The sequence below is a fragment of the Ceratina calcarata genome, unplaced genomic scaffold (genome assembly GCF_001652005.2).
Source record: "Ceratina calcarata isolate Rehan_Ccalc_2016 unplaced genomic scaffold, ASM165200v1 scaffold250.2, whole genome shotgun sequence".
Lineage (NCBI taxonomy): Eukaryota > Metazoa > Arthropoda > Insecta > Hymenoptera > Apidae > Ceratina > Ceratina calcarata.
The window spans coordinates 1301795-1304442 of NW_017147019.1; the positions used below are offsets into that span (position 1 = coordinate 1301795).

Here is a 2648-nt window from a genome sequence, read left to right on the forward strand (position 1 = left end):
AATATTTGACTGGCTGCGGTATCGAAACACTTTTTCTAGCTTATCGCGTTATCACACGTGTACGCGCTTCAGAGATACTTTTACCCTGTACCCATATAGAGGAATGCGCATACGTATGTATATGCGGGTGGTACGACGCCCGGTGTATTTGCTGATTGCGCGGCTCGACTGATCAAGTTAGATGCAAACCGAGCTTACAGCGACTCCCCCTGCGCTCGCCCGCAGCCTGCAGCTCGCTCGCCACTTTCTAGCCAACCTTCGAATTCCGTGTATACATAGAATTAGCGGTAGCAGCAGTCCTCCTGCCCCGAAAGTGCGCGCCGCTTCGTTAACTCGTGAATACACTGCAAGACGTGCTCAGCCTGCCGAGAGAATCAAGAAACCGGCCGGTCCCGATCCCCACGAAACTCTGACAACGCACCCGTTTCCTATCTCGTCGCGTAAACGATTGACATTAGTTGAAAATTACATTTTCACATTGGCTCACAGATTATAGTACAAATGATTATTCCTAAAACAGTTGATAAACGTATACAAATTCTCAGGTTTCAAAATCCATGCAACAAAATGTACAACACATTCGTTCTATCGTTTCCATTCTTTAAATGCTTTTAACATGCAATCATACGAATTAAAATTTATGCACAAATACACGAATTTGTAAGGTATTCATGATTTATCAAAATGAATACTAAAACTCTTGGTGACTCTGTCAAAAGTTGCCAGATAGGAGATTACCCGACATTAAATTCAAAGACACCGTGAAACGGAAAGCCAGGGGAAGGTCGCCGGTGTCCGAGTCGGAGAAAAAAGTAATAGAAAGTTTGCTACATCGGAAGGGAACTTTTAACGAGATGGTGCGCGGCAAATATGTTACTCCGCGTTATAGATCCAACTATTTAACCGCGGAGGCGAGACGTATCGTAAAGAGGAAGCATACTCCGGGCTCTTATTTTATGTCCCGAACGAAACAGATGTCGCGTGGACGAAAGACGAGCACCTGAAGTGGCAGGCTGTAGCAGGCAGGTTGCCTGGGTTCCTCGAGTTCGAGGGCGTCGTCGGTGGTTGGAGGAAATTGGCCGAGCAGGCGGTGCGGGCAAACGTTTCCAGAAAGTATCGTAAATTGCGGAACCGGTGGAAGACAAGCGATTTAAGCGTATCGACGTCGGAACACGGCTCTATACACGGGATGGGGAATGGACGGTAATTCCTGCTAATGCGGGCTAGCAAAGAGTGATTATGTTCACTCGAGGGAATTGCGAAGGAAGTTTGTGAAAAAAGAACACGACGAGCTACAAAGCGAGAAGAGGTGATGTTTTCGTGGGTGGAAGTCGGGAGCACGGAACGATGGTTCTTAAGAAAGTAAGGCAAGTTTCGCGTGTATTTTAATTATAGATTTACGCCCCATAGGAAATTAGAAGAGTAGACATTTTATTGAACTTTCGCGATCGTATGCCAGGTCGGACGGTCGTTCGTCAGGATACAAGGGACTGTGTTCCTTGCGAATTCGCTTCAGACTGCGACTGTGACATTTGCGTTTGAAACTCTCCGGGAAACTATGTACTTTGCGATCTTAATATTGCTTGCTGTTCGCCGCGTAATCAGACTCAGTTTGAATGTTTTATATAAACGGCGTATTCCGCCTTTTGAAATACGTCGCGGCTGGATTTACATACTACTCTTATTCGTCGGAGAAATGAATTAAAAATAGGAATAGGAGGAAAGTCGGTGGCGGACCGCGGGATTAAACGCGTTTTACCTCGATGAAAAAGTACCTACTTTTAAAGTGGTTTTAATCAAGCTCGACGATCGACGCGTAATGCCGGCGAAATGGTTCTCATTTTCATCTTTCATAGCTGGAGAAACACACGAGGTACGAAACGGGGAAAAGACGGGAGGAAAAGTCCTGGACGGAGAACGAACGGAACGGTGGAAACGGGAAAAGTGGATGGAAGAAAAGGAAGGCATAATTTTATAAGCGTTCAGGAAGAGCGGATGTAAGGCGGTTACAGGGAATGGAGTGAAGCCGAGCTGGTATTGCATTAAAATTTACATAATAGCCGGCTCTAACCCCTGTTGCATTACTCGGCTAAGGTCCCCTCCTCTCTTTCTTCCTTTTTCCCCCGACGTTCTACTCACCCGGCACAAATACAGATGTATAATATATTTTCACCGTTTACTTTCATCGCCCGACCCACGAATTTCGAAATGTTCTTCACTCCTCTTCAGCTCGCGTCCGCCTTCTGTTCCCTCGCGCGTATTCCCTCGTATTTAATATCGCCTCTGTGTACCCTGACAGATCACGCTACTTGATATTACATTCCTGCCGGTATACCTGAAATTTGTAAATCCTTTCAAAAAAGAAACGGGTTAAAATATATATATTATAAATATAGATGTCGAATATCCTTTCAACACATCAAAAGATGTACTATGAAAAGTCCACTCCTGCTTTGACATAAAATTGCATTTGTAAAGATTGTGAAAGTTTTCATTTAATTTTATATTTTAGAGTTTATTTCATTCAGCCACTGAATAGAGAACGTTGAATGAATGGCGACAACCAAAAGCTCCGAATCGTAGTTATTAAATATCCCTTTTCTCTGAAAGTACAGTTCAGAAGGAAGGAACAGGTGAATGCGCGCACG

General features: G+C 44.5%; 1 protein-coding gene across 3 annotated transcripts in view; it reads left to right on the forward strand.

Moving 5' to 3' along the window:
- LOC113464081 (LHFPL tetraspan subfamily member 6 protein) overlaps positions 1-2009 on the forward strand; it is a 45050-nt gene extending 43041 nt beyond the window's left edge. Inside the window, exon 6 of one of the 3 annotated variants that reach the window (XM_026811947.1) lies at positions 1857-2009. In XM_026811947.1, coding sequence (XP_026667748.1) covers positions 1857-1978 — 122 coding nt within the window. In that variant the 3' untranslated portion in view covers positions 1979-2009. The remainder of the gene's footprint in view (positions 1-1856) is intronic. The other 2 variants (XM_026811949.1, XM_026811946.1) reach the window with 2 other exon arrangements.
- The last annotated feature ends 639 nt before the right edge of the window (positions 2010-2648 follow it).